At 42.6% G+C, this 26,265-nt stretch overlaps 1 protein-coding gene across 1 annotated transcript; it reads left to right on the top strand.

Moving 5' to 3' along the window:
* The first annotated feature begins 288 nt into the window (after positions 1 to 288).
* On the top strand, positions 289 to 25,555 carry vps11 (VPS11 core subunit of CORVET and HOPS complexes). Its single transcript, XM_079171433.1, has 16 exons — positions 289 to 443; positions 1,108 to 1,252; positions 1,351 to 1,486; positions 1,570 to 1,733; positions 1,820 to 2,067; positions 3,838 to 4,033; positions 4,147 to 4,298; positions 4,819 to 5,005; positions 5,173 to 5,316; positions 6,522 to 6,719; positions 6,817 to 6,978; positions 23,819 to 23,952; positions 24,025 to 24,227; positions 24,353 to 24,524; positions 24,634 to 24,856; positions 24,973 to 25,555. The coding sequence occupies exons 1-16, from the start codon at positions 298 to 300 to the stop codon at positions 25,135 to 25,137; spliced, it is 2,775 nt and encodes a 924-aa protein (XP_079027559.1). The 5' UTR covers positions 289 to 297; the 3' UTR covers positions 25,138 to 25,555.
* Positions 25,556 to 26,265: the final 710 nt, after the last annotated feature.

Here is a 26,265-nt window from a genome sequence, read left to right as displayed (position 1 = left end):
GGTAATATTGCATTGTCACAAGGATATTTCTCTGTCTCGCTCTGATCTGACTTTTAAAAAGGATGAGATGCAACAAAAACAGAAATCTGTGTTTTAAAATCTCAAGTAAATTGGAAGTAATTTTTCCACCCAAAGCGCCTGTATTAAGCTCAAGAACAATAAGTGTGGACTGAGGTCTGTGGGTAATAAATAATATGAATAAACAAAATACTGTCAGCAGCAGTGACCGGGTAGCCCACGTGACTTTAGTGTCACATGACAACGCCCTGTTAAAGCTATTTTGCTAACACTAACAAAATGGCAGCGTTCTTACAGTGGAGGAAATTCGTCTTCTTTGACAAAGACACGGTGAAGGACCCTGTGGATAATGGGAAACACTTTGTTCTTCCACACGGAATATCGGCTTGTGACTCCGGCCGCGGTCATATTGTTCTGGGAGATATCCTTCAACAGCACTGCTTAGCTAGCTCAGCTAATGCTAGTCTAGGTTACAGGCAGCTGATGCTAGTCACGACTCAGCAAATGTGAAAGCAAACCTCCAACAGAGGTAAGCTGGGACCTGTTTTTGGAATGAATAAGCCAGGCTACTCTGTTCTGACATTATTTTTATATATATATATATATATATATATATATATATATGTCATGAACTGCCATATATGAAGTGTCATGAACTGCCATATATATATATGGGACACTTCAAGTGTTAGGAAGCTACTCTCCATGTCGGTCCATATTCTACACACTGAACAGGCACAAGCTTCATGACTTGCATTAGTATTGATAACGTTACATCTGTAGTGCTTTACTGGTAACTAGGCCAGGTTTCAATCACAGTGTGGTGCCACGCTATCATTACTGAAATATCAATCCAACATAATTAGGTGTTTCAACAAAATAGTACTTTGCATGCTGATGCAGAGGATATATCCTGTCTCCACATCATGCCATGCATGCACAGCTTTTGTATTTTTAGATACAAAATATTACTTACAGAAAAAATTGAAAGTTTTAACTGAAGTGTCATGAACTGCCATTCATTGCATACATGTCATCGTTTTCTACAACTATACATAATTGTTCTTAACCACTACAATGTTCACATATGGATGGCAAGATCTGGCTTTTGACCCGCTCCCTGCAGTTGACATCTTTTCAGGCCTACAAGTTGAGGGTAACGCATCTCTACCAGCTGAAGCAGCACAGCATCCTTGTGTCAGTGGGGCAGGATGAACAAGGAATAAACCCTCTAGTAAGTGAGCGCTTCTTCACAGAACCCTAAAACACAGAGCAATTTTGGCAACTACTTGAACGGACCACCACTAAACTGAATCTGTACTTGTTTTTCAGGTAAAGGTCTGGAACCTTGAAAAGAGAGACAGTGGAAATCCTCTGTGCACGAGGATTTTCCCCGCAATTCCCGGCAACAAACCGACAGAAGTGTCTTGCCTCAGTGTACATGAAAACCTCAACTTCATGGCTATTGGTAAGACACAAAGAAAGGGCCCGTTCTCTGCCATTCGACTGCTTGGCCTCCCAATTCATAATGGTTGTTGTGTTGCTTGATAGGCTTCACAGACGGCAGCGTGGTTTTAACTAAAGGTGACATCACCAGAGATCGTCACAGTAAAACTCTGACTCTTCATGAGGGAACCAGCCCAGTCACAGGCCTTGCTTTCCGCCAGGTGGCAAAGGTCACCCATCTGTTTGTTGCCACTCTGGAGAAAGTCCATGTAAGTCTGATCACTCCCAGAACATATAACTTTTTCTGTGACTCTTCTCTAGATGCAGTCTGACCTCCTGTCCTCTTCCTGCCCAGTGCTACACCCTGTCTATCAAGGAGTACGCTAAAGTAGAGCTGGACACACACGGCTGTGCGCTGCGCTGCTCCTCCCTGGCAGATCCCTCCCAGGACTCCCAGTTCATTGTGGCCGGTGAGGAATGCGTGTACCTGTACCAGCCCGATGAACGAGGGCCCTGCTTCGCCTTTGACGGACACAAGCTGTTGGCGCACTGGCACCGCGGATATCTGTTTTTACTCATCAGGGATGCCAAGTCGCCCAACAAGTAAGGACAACACTGAATGCATTGGATGAAGGTGTACAGGAAATCCTTCATCTTCACCAATTTGACAACACATGTGCAGCTTTTTAAAAAGAAATCTGCAAATTAGAAAACAACCAAATAGAGAAACACACTGCAAAGCTCACACAACAGTACGGGGCCTGTTTCCAGGGGACACTAAAAGTGACGCACACGGCTGGGACACGCTGCTTATTGGCATGGTTTTTGGCTTATGAAGTTATTGAAGTCTGCTATCCGTCAGTGGTTTTGGAAAATGATCTTTAATGTAGTTTTAATTGTTTGGTTAATTTAACGTAGTGATCACATGATTCTGGCATTATTGCAGATATCTGCTGTAGTCTAGCATTAGCCTTTTGATTCTTATCATCCTGCCAATTTATATAATCTGACCAAATACACACAATTCATTATGAAACAGGCTAATGTTGTGTTAGCTGGGAACGTTCAAGGATAAAAATGTATACTGCAAATTGTTTAATGACTGGTGTTAAACAAGTCAAAATAAGTCGTGTTTTGACGTCATGAATCATAATTTAAAATGTATATCGTAATAACGAACAGGCAGCCTTTAGGTAATTGTTAACTGATAAATATATCAAGCAAAGTTTCATTTTATGAGTCATGTCAGCAAAGCCTACCGGTAGTTTAACTTGCTTGTCCTCCGTTACAGGTTCTGAAAGTAAAGTAAAGTATTAACATTAGCCAGCTGACACAACGGTGGCCTGTTTCACACACGCTGTGTGTTCATCAGACACAGAGGGAGAGACACTATAGCTAGGACCAAACTGTGAGGCTTTAATAGTTCACACAGTAACAACAAATACAATACACATATTGCAGTAAATTCAAAGATGCATTATAGTAACTGTACATCAAGTTCAACACAAGAAAGCAGCAGCAGCAGCAGTTGTTGTATGTTGTTTTTCACATGTTTCTTTCCATAAAATCTATTTCTCCTGACAACGGCTCACAGCTCCAGTCCAGTGCCATATCATTAAGACAGCCAGTAATAGTTATGAAGTGGACCTGTTGGTTAACTAATACTTCCTCACATATTACCTTCCTCTTGCATGATGGATACATTGCAGTTTCTCTTCAACCATTATTCTAAGTTCAGCAGTAGAAACACTTTTTAAATTTTAAATTGGTGCCACTTTATGCAAATCAAATTAACTGTGACTGGGCTCATTTCCATATATAGTCTTAGGTATTATTCTGCTAAATTGTTAAGTGTTGTAACACATAATTGTCTTTCACTGGCGGTAATAGTGGCAGGTAAGGTAAATAACACTCTGAATGTTACAGACAGGTCACACTGTGTTACAAAACACTATTAGAATAAGTGAGTGTCATCAACAAAAATATCTATTTACTGTGATCTGGTGTCAGCTGAACTTGATGTAAAAGTATAATCATAAATGAGGATTTGAGGAGTTTTTCTAATCTGAATCGAGGGTGGAAGGACAGACAGTGTTGTATGCTGTACAGATTGTATATATATATGTTTGATACTGGGCTAAATAAATCAAATGGACTTGGCTTTGTTATGAAAGAAGAAACTATTCCATGTAAACAGTGTGTCAAACAGAGCTTGTTATTCAACACTGTCTTGAAAACGTGCTGTGCATCACTAGTGAGGTGATGTTATGCCAGAGGTGAGAAAATGAAGTTTTAGTCGAGCAGTTGATGAGCAACTTCCCGAAGTCTCACAGTTTCCTATGAGACCTTTGACAGGGTTGTTCTTCTACTCAGGACAGAGTTTGGTAGCAGCTCTCCATCAGACAAGCAGCTTCTGACCATCTATGACCTGGACAACAAGTTCATCGCCTACAGTGCCTCCTTTGATGACGTCGTAGATGTGGTGGCAGAGTGGGGCTCCTTCTACATCCTCACCAGAGATGGAAGAATGTCTGTTCTTCAGGAGAAAGACACACAGACCAAACTGGAGGTGAGTCCAGAGTGGAGGGCCCTACTGCAGGAACAGTAATGAAAAGTTCGGTCCTTTTTATAAATCAAATGGATCAGGGAGCAGGCTTGACTCCTCCTTGTTTGTCTCTTAAGATGCTGTTTAAGAAGAATCTGTTTGTGATGGCCATAAACCTGGCTAAGAGCCAGCACCTGGACAGTGACGGGCTGTCCGAGATCTTCAGACAGTACGGTGACCACCTTTACCTTAAGGGAGACCATGACGGGGCCATCCAGCAGTACATCCGGTAATTGCATCACTAAACATTTTCCAGGGCTGAAACTGTTGTCTAAGGTTGGATGTTAAACGTCAGGGTTCAACGTTCATTTTCTCTTGCCTGCTCGGGCAAGTGGGTCAGAAATCTACATGCCCAGAGTCACTCTTTAGTGCTGATCAAATAACAACAAAGACCAAAATGAATTGTCATGTTTAATCTTTATTGAAGTAAATTATTATGCCACCCAACTGAACTGCTGTTTCCAGGATGATCATAAGATTCTCTTGCACTTCAGCCAATACATTTTATCTTTACCTGCCGCCATTTTTCTCTTGAATGCCCAATTCAGAGAATTCCAGTGAGAAGGAAGGCTCACTCCTCATCTCTCAGAGAGAGAGCCATGATGATGATTCTGTGGTCTTAATTCATTTACAATGTCACTTGGCTGTTAAACTTATTGCTCTAAAATCGCCACGCTGTCAGAGACTGCATTGCTGATCACTCTCCCCATTGATAAAGCCACTTTTAAAACATCACTCTTTTCCCACAGCACCATTGGGAAACTGGAGCCATCGTATGTCATCAGGAAATTCTTGGACGCGCAGAGGATCCACAACCTGACCGCATATCTGCAGGCCCTGCACAGACAGTCACTGGCCAACGCAGACCACACCACACTGCTGCTGAACTGTTATACCAAGCTGAAGGACAGCTCCAAGCTGGAGGAGTTCATTAAGGTGACTGACCAGTAGGAGTAAGGGATGAACTACTAAGTGTTTTCCATCAGAGAACCGATGGGCTGCAGTAACAATACAACACATAGTTTAAAGGTTACTTTCTTAACAATCAGGTCACTAATTGCTGCCATATAACACCATTCTCCTCCTGCTCCGTATTTCAACAGAGTAGTGAAAGTGAGGTCCACTTCGATGTTGAGATCGCAATCAAGGTTCTTCGGCAGGCCGGCTACCACAGCCATGCTGTCTTCTTGGCTGAGAAACACATGCACCATGAATGGTACCTGAAGATCCAGCTGGAAGACCTTAAGGTGAAGAAATATATCCAATATTCTTTTTTCCCTGTTACGATTTCCAACAAATGTCTCACACCACTTCCTCTGAGTTAGAACTCAGTCTAGTCTAATCAGGTGATTGTTGTCAGTGTGAACACAAACAGCCAGTAGCCAAAGCAGGTGTGCAGTGCTGTCTGAAGTTTGACTGATGTTTCATCAAGTAGTTTAGCTGTGAGGTTGTCTGACCTGTGAGGAGACCCAAGCTCAGCTCCTGTGTCTTGTTGCCACATGCTATATAATGTGAAGGGGGTTAGCCCCGAAGTTAGCAACAACTCCGGCTCAGGCTCACTTAAGGTGGACTGACCCGTAAGGTGGACCGGCTATTCTCCTTTAAGTAACAAGCCGCTCCTTTTGAGTTTAGCGCAGCTCCTTTTTAAAGTTTTTAATATTTCTTTAAACTGTTTGACTGTCGGCATTAATTGGTCAAAATACTTATTGACGGTTAACGGTGAAATGGTTCAATATTAATATCCCTTCTTCAAACCATCTTTCATTTCATCTGGACAAACTTGGTTCTTACAATGATACACTCGGGCCCAGTGAGCAGCTCTGGCCTGACTTTGTTGATATCTTATCCTGGCTTCAGTGTAAATGGCAGTAAAAGACAATCTAACATGGAAAATGAAGCAGTTCAAGCTACTTTCTACATAAATATAAAATGTCTTTAACCACACATTCATTACGTTTGGTTGGCCTACACAACAGTCTTAGAACAGGCAATTTTATTACAGCAGTGAGAGGTGAAACATTGTTTCAGAAAACTGTTAGAAAATGAATTGACACTTTGCCAAATATCACATCATTTAGATGAGCAGCCATTAAAATTACCAACATGGATACAGTTTAATATGTAACGGTCTCTTCCTAAATTTCAATCTTCATTCATGCCAACTACATAGATGAATATATTAATATCAAGCAAAATGCTTTACATAGTCTCAAGTCAACCTGGTGTACTGGGCAACTGTTTTGGATTGCAATAGGTTATTGTAACAAGTGGTGGCGAGTGTCCCTCACTCATTATAGTCATTATTTAAGGCTTCAACGGCAAAATGTACAGTCTTTATCCTTTCAAAACATTTGTATCTCACTGCTCTCCATCTCTCTCACTCCTGTCTGAATGAAAACAAGCATCGCTTTAACAGATACATTAAGCCGTTATGATTCCCTCCAAAACCCAGAACTATCAGGAAGGGCTGCGTTACATTGGACGTCTGCCTTTTGAACAAGCTGAGAGCAACATGAAGCGTTACGGCAAAACACTGATGCACCATGTTCCCGAAGGCACCACGCTGCTCCTGAAGGGTTTATGCACCAACTACCAACCCAGCGGAGAAGCTGCTGAAAGAGACAGCCTGGGTAGGGGTCGGGCCAACAAGGTCAGTCTGCAGGGCTTCTGGTTTCCTTTGTGTTTAAGAAACTCCTGTCATTTTCACGTGATTTTCTTATGCCTGTCCATACTTGTTTTGTTATAAGGCCAACTCCGAGGAATTCATCCCAATTTTTGCCAACAACCCTCGGGAGCTGAAAGCCTTCCTGGAACACATGATGGAGGTGGACTTCCGTTGTCCCCAGGGAGTGTATGACACACTGCTGGAGCTCCGGCTACAAGACTGGGCACACGAACAGGACCCTGTGGTCAGTCCGTAACGTCCAAACTAGCTATTAATCCTTACAAATATTACATATTTGGACTGTGACACAACTTTTCTAATTTTGCCTCTTTACGCGACTCCAATGGATTTGAAACTAATCAGTCAATATATGGTTGAAGTGTAGACTTTAAGCTTTAATTCAATGCATATAACAAAAAAATCACTAACTGTTTAGGAATTACAGCCATTTCTACACAGTCATCCCCATTTTCAGAGGCTCAAAAGTAATTGGACAGACTAACATAATTGTGAATATAATCATTATTTTTAATACTTTGAGGAAAATCCTTTACAGTCAATGATTGCCTGAAGTCTGGCTCCATAAACATCACCAAACGCTGAGTTTCCTCCCTTGAGATGCTTTGCCAGACCTTTTACTGCAGCCTCCTTCAGCTGCTGCCTGTTTGTGGGTTTTTCTGCCATTAGTTTTATCTTAAGTGAAAAGCTGCTCACTTGGGTTGAGATCAGGTGACTGACTTGGCCATTGAAGAATATTCCATTCTTTGCCATAAGAAGCTCTTGGGTTGTTTTCACAGTATGTTTTAGGTCATAATCCATCTGCACTGGGAGGTGCCGTCCAATCAGTTTTGTAGCATCAGGCTGAATCTGAGTAGATAGTTTCGCCCTAAACACCTCAGAACTCATCCTGCTGCTTCTATCAGCTGTGACATCATCAATGAACACAGTGACCCAGTTCCATTGGCAGCCAAAGCACTGCCTCCACCATGTTAAACAGATGATGTGGTTTGTTTCAGATCATGAGCCGTTCCTTTCCTTCTCCACACTTTTCTCTTCCCATCATTCTGGGACAAGTTAATCTTGGTTTCATCTGTCCAAAGAATATTTTTCCGAAACTGGTCAGGCTTTCTCAGATATTTTCTGTTAAAGTCTATTCGGGCCTTCCTGTTCTTCAGTGTTACCAGTGGTTTGCACCTTGTCGTAAACGCTCTGTATTTAGATTCATGAAGACGTCTCTTGATTGTAGATTTTGACAATGATGCGCCTACATCCACCAGAGTGTTCTTGACTTCAGTAGATGTTATGAAGGGTTTTCTTCACCAAGGAAAGAATTCTGCAACCATCCACTTAAGATGTCTTCTGTGGTCTTCTGGGCCTTTTGGTGTTGGTGAGCTTGCCAGTGCATTCCTTCTTTTGAAGAATGTACCAAACTGTTTATTTGGCCAATCCTAATGTTTCTGCTATCTGACTGATAGGTTTGTTAAGTTTTTTTTTTCAACATAATAATGGCCTGCTTCACTTGCATTGACACCTCTTTGGTCCGCATGCTGAGAGTTCCAAGGACCAGCTACCAACTGCAAATTCTGAAATTTTGAATCCTATTGTTGGCATCATTTGTCATGAAATAGTGACAGAATAGGCCACATCTGTTCATGAAACTGTTTGTCAGACAGCTGTCCAATTACTTTTGAGCCTCTGAAAATGTGGGTGGCTGTGTAAAAATGGTCGTAATTCCTAAACAGTTATTGTGATATTTTTGTTTTATGCATTGAATTAAAGCTGAAAGTCTACACTTCAACCACATATTGACCTGCGTAGTTTCAAATCCATTATAGTTGTGTAAAGTGTAGAGGCAAAATTTGAAAAAATGTGTCATACTTATGGCCTGACTGTATATAAACATCGAACAAAAAGTTCGGAAATTTGTGTTTGGTAGATAATTTCTCTGTTGTAAAAATGCTTCTTGGCAGTAAATCTTATACCGTTGGAAAGCCTGTTTATTTCTGTAGTATATTTCATGCTGCAGTGATGTTGAAGTGATGATCGAAGGAAGCTCCGCGGACACTGTTCTTGATAGTATAATGAAGTTTATTACAGCAAGCAACACATGTCATACGGCCGGTTAACACGGCCGGAGAATCCTCAGTCAAATCAAAAAGGTTCTAAAGTGCGGGGAATTCTCAGTCTTCTTATATCCCGCTGATGCCCATCCCCAGAGGTTAGAGGAGATAACTCACAAGGAGCGTAGCATGTTGGCCGCTCTAGGACCCCCGATAAACATGTCTCGGCCATGGGCCCCTGGTCCGCCACGCACCCTGCTCCGATAATAAGGAACATCTGGACATGTCACCGGGCGCATAAATTGAGGACATGCCTCCTACACTCCCTATCTCTGCTCCATACAAAGGACATGAGTTCAAACACTTATGCTGTTTAATGTGCAGGCGGAAAATACACCACATAATCCCCCCTTCGAGACTTACACAAAGTCTCGAAAAAATCAAAGAAGAGAACATACAGGTGCATAATCATGACAAACAAACAACCCGTCATACAGCATATTTTTACATTAAAGCAACTGTAAGGAGTATAAAAGTGAGAGTGAAAAACCTGTCAGGCAGCTAATTTTTTTTCGAACAATGTAGACAGGAAAATTCCCTCACGGTCCCTCTGCCAAGGCAACCATACATAGTACTCCATATCACTGAAATGACGAATTTAAACGAATTGTGTAAGGAAATGACTTAAACAAATACATATGGAACTCTCAGCAAATCAAAACAATGTCCAAAGTCAGGCTGGTCGACCCATCGCACCTTTCGATGGACCTTTTCCTGCCTATCCCCCTGTCCCTAAACATCGAAGAAAACAAAGAAAACATCCGAGGTCCCATTACATTTAGAAAAAATCATTTCCCAAGTATTTAATACATAAAGAAGAAAATTCATTTTTTATTTGACTAATGTAACATATAAGATAAGACATAAGAAGGTATAACACTGCAGTTTCTCAGCAGCCTTGACTCTCAGTTGTAGTATCGATGACGCCTTGAATCTGGATGTTGTATCGCCAGTCCACGTTCAGAGTCCTTCAGACCATTCGTATGTTCATGTTTGAAGTGTCTGAATCCATTCAGCCCCTCGGAGTCCCTGACCATCCACCACCCTTACAGTGGTCTTCTCCCCATATGTACTAGAATGAAAGAAAAGGAGAACAGTATCTTTTGCATACAGAACAGATGCAAATCAAAACATCCATACAGAATAAGAACACTTCTATAAGTAAAATGTGAAATTAAAATATGAAATTGTGAAATTATAAATCATATTGTCCCTTTATCATATTGTTCATTTGTTTCTATACCCCCCCTCGAGACTAAACAAAGTCTCGAAAGAGTAAAACAAAATCAACACTACAAACTACCCGAAATATACCGGAGGTAAATAATAGGATTATAATAGTGTCAGATATTCAAAATGGATATTCCTCCACCAATTCGCTTTTTATCGCGTCGTCCTCGTCAACGTCCGTGTCAGCTCCATGTAATAATGGCATCAGAGTCTGATCGCTGGGCATCACCACTCCAACCCATCTCAGTATCATAGCCTTTGCAAAGGTCAACATCACCGTACAAAAACAAAACATCACACACAATGCCAGAACGAGCGCTATTATCCCCTGAACTATCATTGCTCCTAGTGCCCCAAATTGATCCCGCAACCACGCATTTAACGACCATCCTGCATCCTCTGACCGGCCAAACGCATCTCTTATGATCTTCAATGCACCTATGACACTAGTCATATTATCAGTACTATCAGGAATCAACGTATAGCAAGCCGTCCCTGTTAAGTTCAACGCCATACAAAGGCCCCCTTGTTGGGCCAAAATATAGTCAAGAGCCATGTCATGTTTTAGCAACGTTAGTCTGTGGCTTCTCTGAGTGTTTGACAAATATTCAAAACCTTTTATGGTTTCGTTCGCAAAACCCTGCAAGGTGTAGGTAATGTTGTCGATGTGATCTGCCAAGAACGTCACCCCATACGATGGAAATAGTGCTATAAGCCACTTTTCTCCTATACTTATTCTCCAATGGTAAGATTCCAAATTGTGAAACTGTGCCAACGCACGTTTCTTCCTACTACTTGACTCAACGTCAGATTGGACCCCCTCTGGCCCCACTCCCTTCTGGACAGTAAGAACCTCATATGGAAGTTTCAACTTTGCCATATAACAGCATCCTGTCCACCCATATGGTAGAAATATGTATGCCTTATCACCACAAACCCACCAAATATCCTTAAAATTCCCTATAGTCACATTCCCCGGCAATTTTTGGTGATGTACCCTTAAAATTTTCTTCTTTTTGTCCTGTGGTACCTGAAAAGATGCTTCATACGAATCATTACTATTCCTATGTTCCATGTTACCCAAATCCATCATATATTTCTCACAATCTGACATCCCCATAAACATTCCTGGCCCACCATGGGTTATATTTGAACAAAAACAGCTGGTAGCTCCCACTGATGTCACATCCATTATGTCAGGGACCGCCGTTCTGATATCTTCATGCCGATCAAGTAAATTTACATATGGTAATTTCGTCAACCAAGAACAAGTAAATTTAGGCCTAAACAGATACACTGACAAAGACATCATTGCATCTCCTACTGACTGCTGCTGATACGAGAGCCAGGATAATGCATAACTTTGGCATACAGTGGTTAGTGGTTCTGGTATAGTCTCTAAAATTGAAGGCCATGAGCTTGGCGCTAGGACTTTCACCAAACATGGACCCTCCGTTTTCACAACCGATCTTACGGAATGAGTTAATTGCTGGAACCATAAGTTCCTCCTTGCCCAAGGGTCTGCGATTTGTAGCACTGAAGGATCAAATCCATATGCCCTCCATTTAGTGTCTCTCTTTCGTACTGTATGATATTGATCCGTCATGTACTCTGGTGTCTGATCAGAGTCAACAAAGTTATTATCTACGTCTGAAATAATCCTCTGAGCTGTCATAGATGAATTTACATAATTCTCTTCTATCATCTGTTCTCTAACTTCCACATTCTCATTACCACGGTTCCCGCTAGGCTCTATTTTTAACATTAGCTTCTGGGTTGCATTAATTACATCCCTAAATGTCCAGGATGTCACACTAGATGTCTGTGTTACATTTACACCTGTCGTAGATGCCAAAGATGTCGTCACTGTTGTAGTATCAATCCCCTTCGAAGTCCTAGCTAGAGTAGTAGCCTGAGTTGTTGTATGAACATTCTTAGTTGTTTCTGGAACTAACGTAACAAGCTTCATCTGTGTACTAATCACCCTTAGAGTGGTTGCTGTGGTAACTTGTTCCTGAACCCCTGTAGTAACCGTGGAAACTCCAATAGGCCTTAAATCTCTTATCATGAGTGTCACTCTACGAGTTACACGACCTCCGATCCAATAATTACTAACTGGAACAAATTTAAACTTCGGTTCTAAATAAGTACACCTGTATTCCCCTTGGTCTTCCCAAGTAACGTTACGCAAGGCGAGTGAACAATCATCTCCAAGTTTCCCCCACCTCATCTCATTAGACCAAACATACTTCCTTTGATCAAGGGGTGCAATGTCATCTCGAGGTCCTGTCAACCTCAAATCTTCACCACGACTATTTTCCCATTGCGCAGCCATGATACCACCTCCGTTCCACCTCCCACATTGACAAGGAAGGTAAGCTGTTTCTCCTAACCTAGCTCTGATCACAGTAATCAAAGAAGGTGACATTGTAGAAACCACCTGAGGCGCCTTTGTAGTTACCTGCGATACATTTATACCTTCAATAGCCTTTGCCATTGAAAGAGTAGATTTCTCTTTCATTTTCTCAGCTTTCGTCTGGACGGTTGATGTCATCTTTGTCAATTCTCTCATTTCCCCAACCTCTTGGAGATCTATACTCCTATTCCCCCCTAGTATCACTAGAGACACTATGTGAACCCTAAATCCTAACTCGGACCGCTCACTCACAATACGTGGATCGTAAAAAGAACACCTGAAATCACCTTGATCTTCATGTTGAGGCTTATGTACATAGAGACTACAATCTCCCTCGACCTTCAGTCTCCTTTTGTCATTAAGTAATGCATATTTCCCTAAAGGTAATGTCTCTGACAGATCTAGAATCTTACCATGGCTATCTTCCCACTGAACTCTTAGTTTCCCTTTACCACTATTTCCTTCTGTACACTGACATGGAAGCTGAACTGACTTCCCCAAGGTTGCTTCAACCCTGGTTCTCGTAACGGTCTGGTTTAACTCTTCTCCTAACTGGTCTCGGGCTCCTTCGTCTAACTGGATCCCTGAGTTGTCCTGCAGCGGAGTCACCGCCCTCTGATATCTCTGGCGCTCTGCAGGCCACTGAACTCGGTCCTGCTGGGTCTGGGACATGTTGAAAGACAATGTCTCTAAATCTTCTTTCCTGTCCATCAACTGCAGAGTCATTCCTGGCATCATCAGGAATGTGTACAGAAACATCATCATTGTCCATACCCTGGACAATCTCTTCTTCTGAGTTCTGACCCTGGGGATTTTCACGCATCTCCCTATCTGGTGTATGTTCTTCCACATTGTCTGCGGGCTCTCTTGAGCCTTCAACATCTCGGATCTGTGCAGGTGGCGCCTCTTCACTTGGCGCTTTGACACAATGTGATAAATGATACCACGTTGGAGACCCTTTAACCTGGACCGCGGTCCCAGTACTGCGAACTACTTCAAATGGTCCTTCACGGCGTTCGTTATACCACTTCCTTCGAAACACCTTCACGAATACCTTGTCTCCAGGTTGCACTGTGTTCCTTTTTTGCTCATCGAGCTTCTCCTGCACCTCCTCCTTAGTTTGCCTGTCAGACACATATTTGGATATTCTTTTATGTAGATTAGCCATGTATGTGACATACGTTTGCATTTCATCTTCTAAAAGGGCCAGGCTTGGGCCCTTTCCACCTGTCCGCAGACAAGGCGTTGGCATCAGTCTTCCTGTAACCAACTCATGAGGTGTCATATGTAAATCGCGGAGCTCACTCGAGCGACATACCATTAACGCCAATGGAAGCGCTGCAACCCAATTTAACCCCGTGTGCTGGCATATTTTGACAATACGATTTTTCAGAACACCATTCATTCTTTCGCACATCCCTTGACTTTGCGGATGATAGACTGCACCAAGACGCTGTTTAATTCCTAATTTTTGCAAAATCAATTTCACCGTCTTATCCACAAACTCTTTTCCATTGTCTGAGGATATTCGATCTGGAAGTCCCCATCTGCTTATGACCTCTCTGCATAAGAACTTGGCAACCGATTGAGCATCTTTTCGTTTTGTTGGACAAGCCTCAGGCCATCGTGAAAATCTGTCCACAACGACCAGCATATATCTTTTTCCTTCAATCGGTTTTATCATGTCAACATAGTCCACAACGAGTTCACGCATCGGACCCCTTGGAGTTGGGATGTAACCAGGAGGAACCGTCACTCCCCTCCGAACATTGTTTTTCAGACAGATAGTACACCTGCCTATGATATAATCAATCTGTTCAAGCAAACATGGTGCCCAAAAACCATACTCCTTTGCAATCTTTCTCTTAACTTCCCCCCTTGCCACGTGAGCTAAACCATGCGCCTCCTGAATCATCAGACCCAACAAATCTGGAGGCGAAAGTATCAGCCCCTCATGATTTCTCCAAAGTCCAGTAGAATCTCGGGTGGCACCTCGGTCTAGCCACAACTGTTTGTCCATTTCAGGAGCAGCCTCCTGCATTAAAATCACATCTCTGAGCGTAATTCTGTCTTCCAAGTTCACTTCATGCGTGACGAGAAGAACTTTGCCCACTTTATTTGCTCCCGTGACTGCTTTTGCAGCTTCATCAGCTGCTCTATTCCCTTGTGAAACTCTTGACGCATCCATCTTATGTGCTGCACATTTAGCTATTGCTATTTCTTTAGGCCTCATCATAGCATGCAACAATTTCATGATCTGAGCGTGATGCTGTATCGGAGAACCATCCGTTTTCTTAAACCCTCGGCTCTTCCACACCGCTCCAAACAAGTGACACACATTATGTGCATATGCTGAGTCAGTATATATCGTCACTCGCTTCCCTTCTGCCAACAAACACGCTTCAGTTAGCCCCACAAGCTCAGCAAGCTGTGCAGATGCAGGCTGTGGTATCCCTTCAGCCTTCTCAACAGCAAATCCAGTTCCTTGGGCTCTTACTATTGCATAGCCAGCACTTAATTTATCGCCCACACGATAACAAGACCCATCAGTCCAATACTCCAGGTCCACCACATGCAATGGGAGAGCTTGTAAATCTGATCTAAGCCTAGAGTATTTCTCTGCTTCTTGAACACAATCGTGTGGCTCACCGTCTTCGGGAGTTGGCAAATTCTCCGCTGGATTCACCGTAACACACCTTGCTAGCGTAACATCTTCCTGCTCTAAGAGCCTATGATAGTCTCTGAGCCTAGACATAGTCAAGTTGTTCTTACCATAATTCAAGAGATTTCTGAGACTATGATGTGTAAGAATTGTCACTGGATAACCCATTGTTACAGATGATGCTTTATTGTACATTAGAGAAACTCCCACCATTGCTCTGTAGCACAGTGGTAACCCTAGCTCCACTTCTGAATAAGCCGTGGAGTAGTACGAAATAGGTTGAGGACTCGTCCCCGTACCTGTTGGTTGACAAAGAACTGCACATGCATATTTACCCCCAGTAGACGTGGATACATATAACACAAAATTCTTAGAATAGTCTGGAATTGCTAGCGCCGGAGCCTCTTGCAACTTCTTTTTTGTCGTTTCAAATGCCAAAAGGCCATCGTGTGTCCAGGACAGATTACAGTGGAGTTTAGCATTCCCAGTGTCTTTAATCATAGCTCTTAATGGCCCCGTCAAGCTAGCATAATCCTCAACCCATGCTGAGGAATATCCTGCAATACCAAGAAATGTCATCATCTCTCGGACTGTTCTGGGCTTTGGAGCCTTGCGAATAGCCTCCACGTGACTATCAGAGATGCTTCTGTGTCCCTGCGTTATTGTTTGACCCAAATAAGTTACCTTCTCTTGACAATACTGCAGTTTCTTCAGAGAGGCCTTGTGACCCTTCTCTGCCAGTATTTCTAGCAATTTAGTTGAGTCCTTATGACATGTCTCCTCATCTGGTGAACAAATGATGATGTCATCCACGTATTGAATTACATTGCTTTCTAATACCTGATCTAACCCCACCAAATCGTCTTTCACTATTTTGTTGAAAATGTGAGGACTATGTTTGAACCCTTGTGGCAGTCTCTCATACTCATAAGACTGACCATTGTACGTGAACCCAAATAAGCTTTGACTTTCCCTGCTAAGTGGAACACTGAAAAACGCACCACATAAATCTAACACTGTGAAATGCGTCGCATTTGGAGGAAGTTGGGCTAACAAAGTATGTGGATCCGGCACTTCTGCTGGAAAATCAATCACCACTTCATTCACCGCTCTCAAATCATGTGTCAGGCGATATGAACCATCTGGCTTCTTTATAGGCAACAAAGGCGTGTTGCTCTGTGGATGCTGTGTTATCCTCAATACACCCGCTCTTAAAAGTCCTTCAATCTGTGGTTCAATTCCTCGGATTGCCTCTTCACTCAGTGGATACTGGTGCTTCCAAGGTGGTTTGACTCCTGGTCGGAGTTCAACTCTTACTGGTTGAGCTGACTTCACAAGTCCAATATCAGTACTGTGCTGAGACCACAAACATTCGGGAACTTGTTTTAGCATCTCTTCTCTCTTTGAGTCGGAGTCCAACTCAGCACTGCAAATTGACTCATGTGTCATCCGCACAGTTTGTGGCTGTCCTTGTCCTTGAGCAGAGATCATGATCTTAATGAACCTCTGATCCTCACTCCTCCAGATGGCAAGATTCTCTGTTACTGGTGTAAAAACAGCCTCTTCTGCCTCCGCCATCATTTCTCCCACTTGCTTCGGCGTATGTTCTTCACGCACCAACAAGGTCACATGTGGAACACTCTTCTCGACATCAAACTCTTTGTCCAAATAGTCATTTCTGTGTATCTTCATAGCTGCTCCTTGTGGTCCCAAAATGATACAGCCTGAGTTTAATTGAGCTTGTTTTGGTTGACGACTCAACCATTCTCCTGCGTTTGTTTGAGCATCATTCTTGAAATACTTGAGCGTGCAGTGAAATGGATACTCTGGACGGTTCGCGTCAGGCATATTTGCGATGATAAACTTTTCCCACAACTCAGCTGGCTCAAAAAAATCTCCATTAAGATTTCCGATCCAACATACTGTAGAAGCTTCAGTCTCTGTTGTCATCAATGATTGGTAAACAATCTCGTTTGGCATTTCCACCTGACAGCCGTCTGGTGAACACTTTATTATACACCCCAATTTACACATCGCATCTCTTCCCAACAGTGCAATAGGTGTATGTTCTGATACCAAAATGGGCATTGTAATCTTCTGCTCTTTATAGCTGAGCTCAATTGGTTTAGTGAGAGGAATTAGCTGTTTCACTCCCTCGAACCCGATTGTCCGAATCAATTGACCAGACATGGGGAGATGTTTAGCGTCTTCAGGCCTAATACAGGTAAAAGCAGCTCCGCTGTCCACCATCACTTCCACTGGACGATTATTTACTTTTACCTCTATTGTTGGATCTTTCTCCGGCCCTGATACTACCAGCTGACACCCCCCTATCGAGTCTTCAGGGCACCTCTAGAATCCAGGTTCCGGGCCTCTGTAAGGATTCACCGGTCCTCTGGGTGACCCTGATTGGCCCCTGAATCCTCCTCTGAAATTCCCTCTGAAGTTCCCTCTGAAGTTTCCTCTGGAAGTTCCTCCTGACCTGTTGCACTCGCGGGCAAAATGGCCTTGTTGTCCACAAGTATAACATTCGTTTGATTGCTGTTGAAAGTTTGGTTTAAACCTTCCTCCTCTTCCGAAGTTTCTTTGATCTCTTCCTCTCCAGGACTGCGCTTGATCGAAAGCTGGCTGTGGGTAGGAGACGACTGGAACCACCGGCGGTGGCTGGAACGATTGGAACTGAGTCTGGTTCGGCTGTGGTTGTGGTACTAGTTGATTTAGTGGAGCCTGATTCTGCATAACCAGAGCCTGTTTCTTCTCCGTCTTCTTATTATCCATCAGTTGTATTTGATTAAGTTTCCTGAGGGTCTCTTGGTCCTGGTCTTTCTGATCATGTTCCTTTTTCCTATACAGCTCCACTTGGTGGGCTATATGATCCGTATAGACACCCTTTGCCATGCTTCCAAGACCAACCACCTCGGCCAACTTGCTTCTCACTGGCAGGGGCAACCCCTTCTGTATTCTGGCTCGCAAAATTGACTGCTCCATTTGATTCAACTCCGGGTCATTTCCTGTGACATTTCTCCACACTTGATGAACTCTCGACACATAGGCCCTCGGGTTTTCTTCCTGTCCCAGTGGTTCAATGAAAATATTGTCAGGATGTACATTTGTCGGAAATGTTTCTTTCAGCGCCCTGCACACTTGACCTCTACTTGCAGCAAACAGCTCTGAATCATTCACAGCAGTGCCCACATATCGATTGAGTCCAGCTTTCTGTAGAATCTCTCCCATAGCGTGAACTCCCAAGAGACTGGCCAAGAGTCTCTTGATATCTCCCATGGCCGGATGCTCCCCCACCATGATCTCTTCCAACTTCGAAATCCAAGGATGTGCTCCATCTTGAAGAGTAGGTAACTTTTCAAGTATGCTTGACATATCTGTATTCCGCCAAGGCTTGTACTCCATGCTCTGTCCTCGGATGACCACTGGAAGGAGTTTGTGGGGTGTCGACTGTTTTCTAGAGCGCAATCTATCTTTCATGGCCGATCGTTTGGAGCTTTCTTTCTCTAGCTCTTCCTTCCGCGTCTGCAACTCCTCTAACTGGTTCATTAGTTTTCTTTGTCTTTGTGGAAGATCAGTTTCTTGTCTGTCATAGAGGCATCGGTCTATGCTTATTTCGACCTCTCTTAAAGTCATCCGGGCGTCTTCTTCCTGACTGTCTTCATCCTCACTGTCCTTAGTGGTAGCATCTCCTCTCTTCTCCGCTTTGGTCAGCATCCGCCTGACTGCAGGGTCATATCCTCCCCTGCTCTCTTCCGAATCACTTTGGTCACTTTCGCCTTCAAAATCCAGCCTTTGCATCTCAGATCCAAACCTTGTTTTCTTCGTACTTTTGGATCCTGGATACATCGTTATAGTTGACTCTGCTTGTCCTGTTTCTATTATTCTGTCCTCCTTGTTTCTGATATGGTAGTCCCCCTCCTGGATGATCACTGGGACTTGAGGATAGATTTTCTTAGACTTCGCCCCTATCTCATAAGGTGGCGGTCCCTTCACTGGGTTCATATGTGAGAACACTGAATTGGTGTCTTCCATCAGTTTTTCTGTTAGTTTTGTATTCTGTTTTCTTTCTTCTGCATCTTTGTCCCTCTTATCGTTTGCAGCTTGGATCAGTTTCTGTCCCTCATTTTCAAACAACTGGAGAATGCCAAGCTCCACTTGCCTCTTCTCTTTGCGTTTACTCCCCTTTTTTCCCTTCTTTTGCTCTGCCTTGTATGTGGATACAAGTACCATCATTACTTTAATTACATCTGGGTTAAGCGTACCCTCCACTGGCCATGGTTGGTCAATTTCAGGCCAGCGTTTATGCCATTTTTCCGATATTTTTGCAATGTTTGCGATGCCTCTAATTAAAGGATTATTCTTCTGTACTACATCAACAGGAGTGATTACTTTTGGGTTTTTTGTGTCCTTTTTCCCCATTATAACGGCTTCCTTATGTTCCGTTATTGTACTTTAAGAAGTAATTGCTGAACTTCAAGCTACTCAAGGCTATTTAGATTACTTCCTCCCCCTTTTTTTTTTTTTTTTTTTTTTTTTTTTTTTTTTTTTTTTTTTTTTTTTTTTTTTTTTTTTTTTTTTTTCCAAAAATCAATTAACCAATTAACAAAAAAATCAATTAAGCAATTAACCCCCAAAAAATCAATTAGCCCAAAAAAATCTATTAACCAATTAACCAATTAGACAATTAGACAATTTAAGCAATCAATCAATCAATCAACAATCACGAAATTTAAACAAATTAAGCACCCAAGCAATCAAGCAATTAACCAATTAACCAATCAGTAAACCAACAAATCAATCCATCAGTCAACAGCCACATCAAGACCCAATCAATCAACCAACTAACCAACAGTCAATTAACCTATTAACAAATCAACCAAACAACAAATTACCCCATCAATTAATTAACCAATATATCAGTTTGACAATGCCAAAGGAGCAAGAGCTCATTAATGCAACAGCACAACCCAAAGTCCACTTATAATGATTGAAAAAAAGATCACGCGCTCCCACAAGTGACTGACTGTCACCAAATGTGGACTTGTCTCTGTAAGACAACCGTCTAATTATCACCCAATATTCAGCTCAAATCGTGAAACAGTCACAATACTGAACGTCCACTACAGCACAGATCAGAGCAAACCACGCACAAATAACAAATTGACATCTGCAATCGCCAGCAGAGTTTAGACTAAACAGTCATTCGCCATTAATTAATTAAATGCATTAGCTGGTCAGTCAGTTGCCAAGTTTTCCATTTATTTACTTATTTGTTTCTCCTAATTGTTTAGAGCATGTATTCTTTCATGTGTGTTTGAGCAGGTCAGTATCCTTTTAGGCTTATAAATGAAAGCAGGTTAAAAATGTGTACCATCCCTATTAATTACGACTGAGAACACATACACATATGGAAAATGCAGGTTTTGTTTTTGAAGAGTTTGTGGATAAAGTTTTACCGGCCTTTTGTGGATTGAAACAGAAGTCTCCCAGTGGACGTCAGCAAGCGACACTCCGTGAGGCACCGGCCCTTTGTCTTGTCTTCAGTCTTAATTCTCATTCATCGTAAATGACATAAAGACAAGAAAACAGGCAATGATTTAGTCTCTTATGAACCCTTAGGTCCCTTAGGTACAGCATCATAAACTTTATTCCTAAATGAAACCCCTTCCCTATGAAACAAACAGTTCAAACAGCAAAGGAATTTTCTGTATTCTCCCAAGAAAGTTTTATTGTCACTTGAGCACATTCACACACACACCTTCCAACCTCTGTCTGGAGGGACTTTTTAGGCGTGTGAGGGGGGTTTGGTGGGCTACCCTTCTGAAACGAAGTTCATTGTGTACTCAATAACTCATTTGTTATATTACGTCCCTTTTAAGAAGAGCTCATGTTTTATTTATTAACTCATTTAATTCCTTACGTCTTCTCAAAAGAAGCTCATTTTTATCCAATACCTCGTTTAATTCATTACGTCTTCAAAAAGAAGCTCATTTCATTTTATTAACTCACTTAGTTCATTACGTCTTCAAAAAGAAGCTCATTTCATTTTATTTATTTGTTAACTTGCTTAATTCAATACATCGGGCAACATATCTGTCCTTACAAGTTATTAAATGTCCCGTTCTCAAATCACAACCGTTATATGATTATTCAATCATAATGTGTTTTTTTTTCTTTTAACTTTAAACATGTCTTCTCCTCTGCAGCTCTCACAGCACACAGCTGGAACACATCAGCAGCCAGATCTCACACACACACACAATTTCACCCGGTAGCAAACGCACACACAATTTCACCTAGCTCTGCTCCAAAGTAAACACCCGATATTCAGAGCACACACGCATTTCTCTATCCCAAGAAACACCACATTTGCACAACACAGACACACAGCATGCTTTTTTGCCGCTTTTTTCCTTTATTTTCTTATAAAATTTCTGCTACCTCTGAGATGTAAATATCCGATGAGAGGCTGCATCAGACACCATTCGTCAACAAATGCCAGAGTGGTAACAGTCAATCGAATTTTTATTCTACATTCTCCAGTTATCAAACTGACCATAAGGTGTTGTTCCAGGTTTTTGTCGGCCCGTACTACAGCTCCTTCCCTGAGGGCTTCTATCCTGTCTGATTTGCGGCAATTCTATATGATCATTTCCTTTAAGCTTATCCCTCTCTCATTACTCTGTCTCTTATCCCTTTTTACATTTAGTTATTCAAATTACCTGGATCCAGGTTTCCCCAATTTTGTCTTTCTAACTTAATTCCTGACTATGTCAAAGCCATCGTTACACAGTGGCTAATATGCATGTCGTACCATTAAGACTGTGTGGGCCCACTCTCATTAATCTAGCACGATACTATTTAGCACCCTTATCGTTACAATGAAGCTATTCTAATTCATTCCTTATTTCTCATACTTCTTTTCTTCACTTCTTATCTTCTCTATATTCATTCCCCCCATTTGCGTATTCCCTTACGCAAATAAAATCAAATTTAGCACGGAGTTTCACTTCAAACATCAAACCAACAGCACATGTCCCTAAAGAGGTTCTTATTTTACGGTATGACCAAGCAATCAACATACAACAGCCCCAATGACTGATCAGATCGAGGGAGCTCACCGTATATGAAGTTGATGGAGGAATCGCAGGTCACATCCGAGCTGCTCGTGACGCCAAGTTTGTAGTATATTTCATGCTGCAGTGATGTTGAAGTGATGATCGAAGGAAGCTCCGCGGACACTGTTCTTGATAGTATAATGAAGTTTATTACAGCAAGCAACACATGTCATACGGCCGGTTAACACGGCCGGAGAATCCTCAGTCAAATCAAAAAGGTTCTAAAGTGCGGGGAATTCTCAGTCTTCTTATATCCCGCTGATGCCCATCCCCAGAGGTTAGAGGAGATAACTCACAAGGAGCGTAGCATGTTGGCCGCTCTAGGACCCCCGATAAACATGTCTCGGCCATGGGCCCCTGGTCCGCCACGCACCCTGCTCCGATAATAAGGAACATCTGGACATGTCACCGGGCGCATAAATTGAGGACATGCCTCCTACACTCCCTATCTCTGCTCCATACAAAGGACATGAGTTCAAACACTTATGCTGTTTAATGTGCAGGCGGAAAATACACCACATTTCCCTTTTAAACGGTGCCCCATTTGTAAGGAACATGCATTTGTGGGATGAGCAGCACAGCTGAGTATGTGGATTGTGCCCATGACAAATGTAACAAATCTTCTCTGCCAATGTCAAACAGCTTATTCTGCTGTTGTTATTGACTCTTGTTTGGTGTTGTTTGGTGGATTGGATGATTGAAGTCTATCAGTAACAAGGAAGAAACAAGACATATTGGCAATTTTACAATTTATTCATTTAACAATCAGTCAGGAGCCTCAGTAGCGTGTGGAAGAACCATACACAGCCACAACAGCCTGGCACCTCCTCCTCATGCTGGTCACCAGCCTGCTCACACACTGCTGTGGGATGGCATTCCACTCCTCAAGCAGGATTTGTCGCAAGTCAGCCAACGTGCTTGTGTTGGTCACTGTAGCACGAACAGCACGCCCAAGCTGATCCCACAAGTGTTCAATGGGGTTGAGGTCAGGGCTGCTGGCAGAGAATGGAATGGCCTGCCAACAGTCCTGACCTCAACCTACTTGTGGGATCAGCTTGGGCGTGCTGTTCGTGCTAGAGTGTGACTGTTTGTTAAATGAATACATTGTAAAATTGCCAATATGTCTTGTTTCTTCCTTGTTACTGATAGACTTCAATCCAACAGCAGAATAAGCTGTTTGGCATTGGCAGAGAAGATTTGTTACATTTGTCATGGGCACAACCCACATACTCAGCTGTGCTGCTCATCCCACAAATGCATGTTCCTTACAAATGGGGCACCGTTGAAAAGGGAACTAAACAGGCTTTCCAACAGTATAAGATTTACTGCCAAGAAGCATTTTTACAACAGAGAAATTATCTACCGAACACAAATTTCCGAACTTTTTGTTCGATGTTTTATAATACATACGGGTTGCTGTAGCAGATCGCTGTGTGGTTATGCCCATCCCAAAAAATTCGAAGGCTTTGCACAAATTTAGTTTAACCAGGGAAAAATCATTGAACCTTTTTTTCCTGATGCATGTTCGGTAGAGGAAAAAGGTCCTGCAGGGGGAAGCCGTGTCCCTGTTGAGGAGTGACAGCACTGTGTTCGATAAGGCCCTGGTCCTCTGCCAGATGCACAACTTCAAAGAAGGCGTCCTCTACCTTTATGAGAAGGGTAAACTGTAAGTGAGAGAACAGTGTATGAATGTACCTATATATAAATATCTATCTACATGATTTGCATTCTTGTGCAGGTACCAGCAGATTATGCACTACCACATGCAGAATGAGGAGTATGGGAAAGTGGTAGAGGCCTGCCAGCGCTATGGGGATCAAGAGGGTTGCCTATGGGAGCAGGCGTTGGGATACTTTGCCAGGAAAGAAGAGGACTGCAAGGCCTACATCAGTGAGGTCCTACTTCACATAGACCAAAACAACCTGATGCCTCCATTACTTGGTTAGCTGCTGGACGTTTTACTTAATGCTGCGTGCAATCCTCTTTGGGTTTTGAGATTTCTTAGCGTCAGTAAGATGTTTGAAAAGAAGCACATGATTACAGCCATGCTTTTTCTGCTGCCGTAGTGGTGCAAACACTGGCACACAACTCGACAGCCACTCTCTCCGTCATCAAGGACTACCTCATCAATAAGCTGCAGAGGGAGAGCCAGCAGATAGAGGACGATGAACGCAAAATCCACCAGTACCGCGAAGAAACGGCTCACCTCCGCTCTGAGATCCAGGAGCTCAAAACCAGGTGGGTCACATGAAGGATGGGGTTACATATGTATCATTCCCAAGTATTTCATTGATTATCACCTAGATAATATGACAATATGACTGTAAATCTTTGTATTTCTACCCAGTGCCAAGATATTCCAGAAGACCAAGTGTAACATGTGCAACAGCCCCCTGGAGCTGCCGTCTGTTCATTTCCTGTGCAGCCACTCCTTCCACCAACACTGCTTCGAAAGCTACGCCGAGAGCGAGGCCGAGTGCCCAACATGCACTCCAGAAAACCGCAAAGTCATGGACATGCTGCGTGTCCAGGACCAGAAGCGCGACCTGCATGACCACTTCAACAGACAGGTGACAATACTTGAGCTTTGACTGGAAGAAACGATAGAAGTTGCGTGGTCACCCTCTAAACACTCTTGGAATGTTTGAGTTAATGCAAGTTATTGTGTCTTCTCTATGGTTTTCAGTTACGCAGCTCTAATGATGGTTTCTCTGTCGTGGCTGACTATTTTGGTCGAGGAGTGTTCAACAAACTGACTCTGGTCACCGACCCACCTGGCAGCAAAACCATCGGGAGCCTGGAAGTGAACCTGCAGAGAGACCTTCTCGTCCACACCAAGAGAAATTGCTGAAAAGCTCAGCTTGTGATGACTGTTTGAATCCTACCTGAGCAGGCACTTTGTGTGCAGCCTCACATCAGGACAGCCTCTCCACCGTAGCTTTGCCGCTTCACGCTGGGGTGCCACTTTATTTAGCAGTGAATGCAGCTGCCTGCTTTTAGAAGCTGGGATGAACCTATTTGCATTGTGTTTCTAGTCATGAAGCACTGGGGACTGTATAAATGTACTTTAGTTAAAAACATGTAATACTGTGTCTTAAACCTTGCTGAATCACACCTTTTTGAGAATTTTTCTTTCGATGCATTTGCTTGTACTAATTATAAATCTTGCACATAACACTCAAGTAGGTTAACTGTCTCATTGATGAAATTATCTGATGTCTGCCGCTCTAACTTGAGGATTCAAATTGTGAATAAAATCATTAAGTGAATTTCTTGATATAGCATTGTCTGTGGGTCTCATGGGTTATGGGTTATGTATTTCAGCGGAGTGTTACTTGCGCTGGCTCACCTCAACAACACCTGTTCAAACCCTGTTCTGTGATGTCCATGAACTTGAAGGTCCACTTTTGTGCTTATACCAAGTGACACCGTAATGTACGTCAAGCTTCTCTTGCTGCTGCGTTGTGTTTTTGATGGTAGACATTTATTTTTTCTTCAAAAACTTAACGGGTTTCTCCATTATTAGTCACAATGAGAGAGGCCTTTCTTGATCTTTGCAAAGAGAATACGATTATTCATTCCTTTTAAATGTCATGGAAGAGTCATATTTATACACATAGGTTGAACTATAACACATTTTAGATCTTCTTACTGCTTCAGATAGAATATCTGTAAAAGATGTTGATTTCAGAATACCAGTGTACAGGTCAAGAGTACATGCTTTATAATGAAAAGACAAAATTAAGATAAACAACATAAAGCATTAAAAAAAAGGAACTAAATCAATTCATTTAAGGAGGCATGTGGTTTGCGCTCACTTTACCTGGAAGTGTCGTCATTCAATTTACGCCCACTATCTGGACGTGGACCAATTAACAGTAGCCAGAAGTTTTTCGACGTCACTCATCTCACGTGGACCAATCACGGTGCAGTGCGTGGAGCGCGATGGGCGGGCTCTGGATTGGACAGTCATTGCCGG

This window comes from Pholis gunnellus, assembly GCF_910591455.1.
Source record: "Pholis gunnellus genome assembly, chromosome: 13".
In the NCBI taxonomy this organism is placed as follows: domain Eukaryota; kingdom Metazoa; phylum Chordata; class Actinopteri; order Perciformes; family Pholidae; genus Pholis; species Pholis gunnellus.
Note: the sequence above shows the minus strand (reverse complement) of the source record. Positions and strands in the feature narration are given on the sequence as shown.

What these genes read in the sequence shown, in the direction of transcription:
- vps11 (XM_079171433.1), top strand. Translation starts at nt 298, where the DNA reads ATGGCAGCGTTCTTACAGTGGAGGAAATTCGTCTTCTTTGACAAAGAC. An exon ending in ACACACAGACCAAACTGGAG is followed by an intron (nt 4,034 to 4,146) that starts GTGAGTCCAGAG and finishes TTGTCTCTTAAG; the next exon opens with ATGCTGTTTAAGAAGAATCT. An exon ending in CACACGAACAGGACCCTGTG is followed by an intron (nt 6,979 to 23,818) that starts GTCAGTCCGTAA and finishes CATGTTCGGTAG; the next exon opens with AGGAAAAAGGTCCTGCAGGG.